At 50.0% G+C, this 2,923-nt stretch overlaps 1 protein-coding gene across 1 annotated transcript; it reads right to left on the reverse strand.

The window, feature by feature from the left end:
- Window positions 1-732: 732 nt before the first annotated feature.
- On the reverse strand, window positions 733-1,221 carry LOC116245203 (uncharacterized). Its single transcript, XM_031616858.1, has one exon. It carries the CDS (start codon window positions 1,219-1,221, stop codon window positions 733-735), a length of 489 nt encoding a protein of 162 aa, XP_031472718.1.
- Window positions 1,222-2,923: the final 1,702 nt, after the last annotated feature.

Consider the following 2,923-nt stretch of genomic DNA (forward strand, 5'->3'; position numbering starts at 1 on the left):
GCGGGTCAGTTGGCTGGCGCTGACGTCGGAGCCAAAGATCGAAAACTGGGATTTCTATTCCATTAATTATATATAACCCTTTCGATCATTTAATCGTCGAAAATGCTTCGATTTAAATAGCCTCACCCCCACCCCTATCTGGGCATGCGCATCGGGTTAGACTGGTGATAGGTTGAATAAATTGGCAGTATCATTCATCTCAAGCTGCAGGACTTGATGCTGAGCTCGCTCCTGCTCTTATCGTATTCTTTCTGCTCCTGCTTCCCCTCGAAGACTTTCCAGAAACGCAGGGTTTCATCTGCAGAGGCGGTGCAGATGGATCTGTTATCAGGTGCCATCGCCATGTGGAGCACCGTTTGGAGTGGCCTTTGAGGTCAGCCACTTTGGAACAAGTGGGGTATCGCCACAGGCTGAGCTGGTTTTAGCTGAATCCGTGCGAACTCAGGATCTACTTGTCGTGCTTGTTCCAGATGAGGAGCACACCTGGCTGTCTGTGTTAACTGTGCTTATTGGCTTCCCCGTCTCTATGTTCCAGAACCGCATTGTTTTGTCTGCACTGCCGCCACCAGTGGCGAGCAAATTTCTCTGCCAAGGACACCAGGCCAACGCCTTCACTGCAGCCTTGTGCCCTGAAGATGAATCTCACCTTCCCTGCATTGAGGTCCCAAATTAGTGCTTGGTTGTCGTTGCTGCCCGATGCTAATCCGCAGCATCGTGTTTTAGTCCGCAAACCTATCCCCTGTGGCCGATGTACTTGGAAATTGTGCTCTGGTGGGCCCTGACGTCGTGGCTGATGATCTTGGTGTCCTTGGAGCCAGTGAAGAGCATGCCGAAGGTGAAGGCGGAAGAGGATACCCTATCAGCGTGTCCCCGCAATGTCCGAACAAGCGTTTCCCGTTCAATGTCGTAGATCTCGACTGTTCCTTTGGACAACCCTACCGCCAGCATCTCTGCCTGCGGATTAGAAGAAACAGAGCAAATATATTCATCCTCCTTTTGAGTGAGTTCGCGTATGCTGGCGGGAGTGTATAGGTATACTCTGGTGCCAAGCCCAATGGAGAGGGTTCCTTTGCTGCTCCAGTCAAGCAAGTTGAGGTAGTAATCATCAAGGATATCAGGAGCGTCTAGCACTTTTTCAGGCGATAGGTGGATGTTCCTTTTAGCAGTTTTCGTCTCAGTCTGTTGGCAGTTCGTCGCCAGAAGGTGTTTCACAGTCGACATCGAGTAGCTTCCCGCCGATGAGGGTGCATACTTGTCTTTTGGCTGAGAGGAGGTGATTAGTTCTTGAGATAGAATCTTCTGGTAAGCTTATGAAGGTTCCTAAAGCAGAATAGGCATGCGGGAGGCCATTTGCCAGTGGGGATTATTCGTCTTTGAGGGATGAAGCGGTCGGCTCGTGTCCTTTTGGTCGAAACGTCACACATATTCGTTAAATTATAATAAGGCAAAGAAAAAGCTAATTTAGTTTTCTGTGATTATTCTATCCGCTCCCACCACATTATACTAACCAAATCTGTCATCAATTTCCCGAATACCCATTTCAATCCATTTGTCCATATCTTGGCCTTTTTTGCCCTGTTTATGGGCAAGCTATCCGTGTTGGGGTGGTGATGGTTGCTTATTATTTAAATGGGAAGCTAAAATAGCGAAATCGACGGTGATCAGTTCCGGCAGGGCGACTGGCAGGAACGCCAGAAGCTTCCGCACTGCCAGGTCTGGAAAAGCAAAACGTAGCCCTATGCCCGCATCGAACAGTACGAGATTTGCACCCAAAATGATGACTAGTTCCGATACGAGAAAAAGGTGTTCGAATACAGGAGACGCAATCCACTGCTGGTGGCAGCATACTATTTCCAGTCCTACCCGAGGGATAACTTTTGCTCTGCTGTGGGAAGGCATTCCATTTTCCTCGAACGCATCCCGATTCGCCTGGAAGACGTGGAGCATGTACCTTTCCCGGATTACTTGCATCTCTTCGATGCTGCTCTCAAGGGATTTGCACAGATTTCACGGTGGGCTGGCTTTTTCCCAGTTGAAGAAGGAATGGTAGGAATCAATGATCAAGGAGTGGTCAAAGCGTGGCTGAACGAAGACTTATCCAGCAGTCGTGCGTTTGGCAAGGCAACAGAGTTCCAAATGGTGAGCAGTCTGATCGAAGCCATCGACCGCAATATCGACCACTAGCAACTTCCTCCTTCCACTCCTTCAGTCCGCAACTTCCTCTACCGCAACGCCGACGCCATCAGCTTCGACACTGCCATCGAGTAGTTCGGAGAGTTTGTGCGCCACTTCAACGCTGGGCAAGTGCCGATTAGGCTGGACTGCATCAATGAGGCAGGAGGAGTCTATGCCATCGCCAATAGGGATAGGGGAAACTCGAACCTGAAGAAAAGCGATGTGAGGAGAAGCCAAGTCAAAGCCAATCTTCCCCATATCATCAACAACCAGACTGTCCTGAATGCGCTTCCAATCACTTCCTAAAGATACTTCGTGCCTGTCCCTACTATCCTACCTAATGTCCAGCCGCTGTACGTGAGCCAGCCAGTCCAAATCCTGCCTCAGACTGTGATCGCTCCTATTGGCACGCAAAGCGTTGTTAGCCAGCCAGTCCTCTATGCCTCCCGCAAGGAGATAGCCTCCATCTATACGCCTTCCCGTGTTTCCAATGCCCTAAGTTACAGTAGAGGTGGTTCCAGGGAAGGTCTATCCGCAGAAGAGCTCCACCATCTTCATGAATGGCAGCTCCAAGGTCATCCCTACCGATGCAACTCCTGGAGCCAAACAAGCTCCCCTCCTCGATCAGATCCATCCCAGATTCGCCACCTCGGAAAAAGATGTCAAGGCGGAAGTGGAAGCAAAGAGCATCAATGCTGCGAATGAGAGGCAAACTGTGGTGCAAGTTAATGTTGAATCGCACAAGGAA

The sequence above is a fragment of the Nymphaea colorata genome, unplaced genomic scaffold, assembly GCF_008831285.2.
Source record: "Nymphaea colorata isolate Beijing-Zhang1983 unplaced genomic scaffold, ASM883128v2 scaffold0572, whole genome shotgun sequence".
NCBI classification, from domain to species: domain Eukaryota; kingdom Viridiplantae; phylum Streptophyta; class Magnoliopsida; order Nymphaeales; family Nymphaeaceae; genus Nymphaea; species Nymphaea colorata.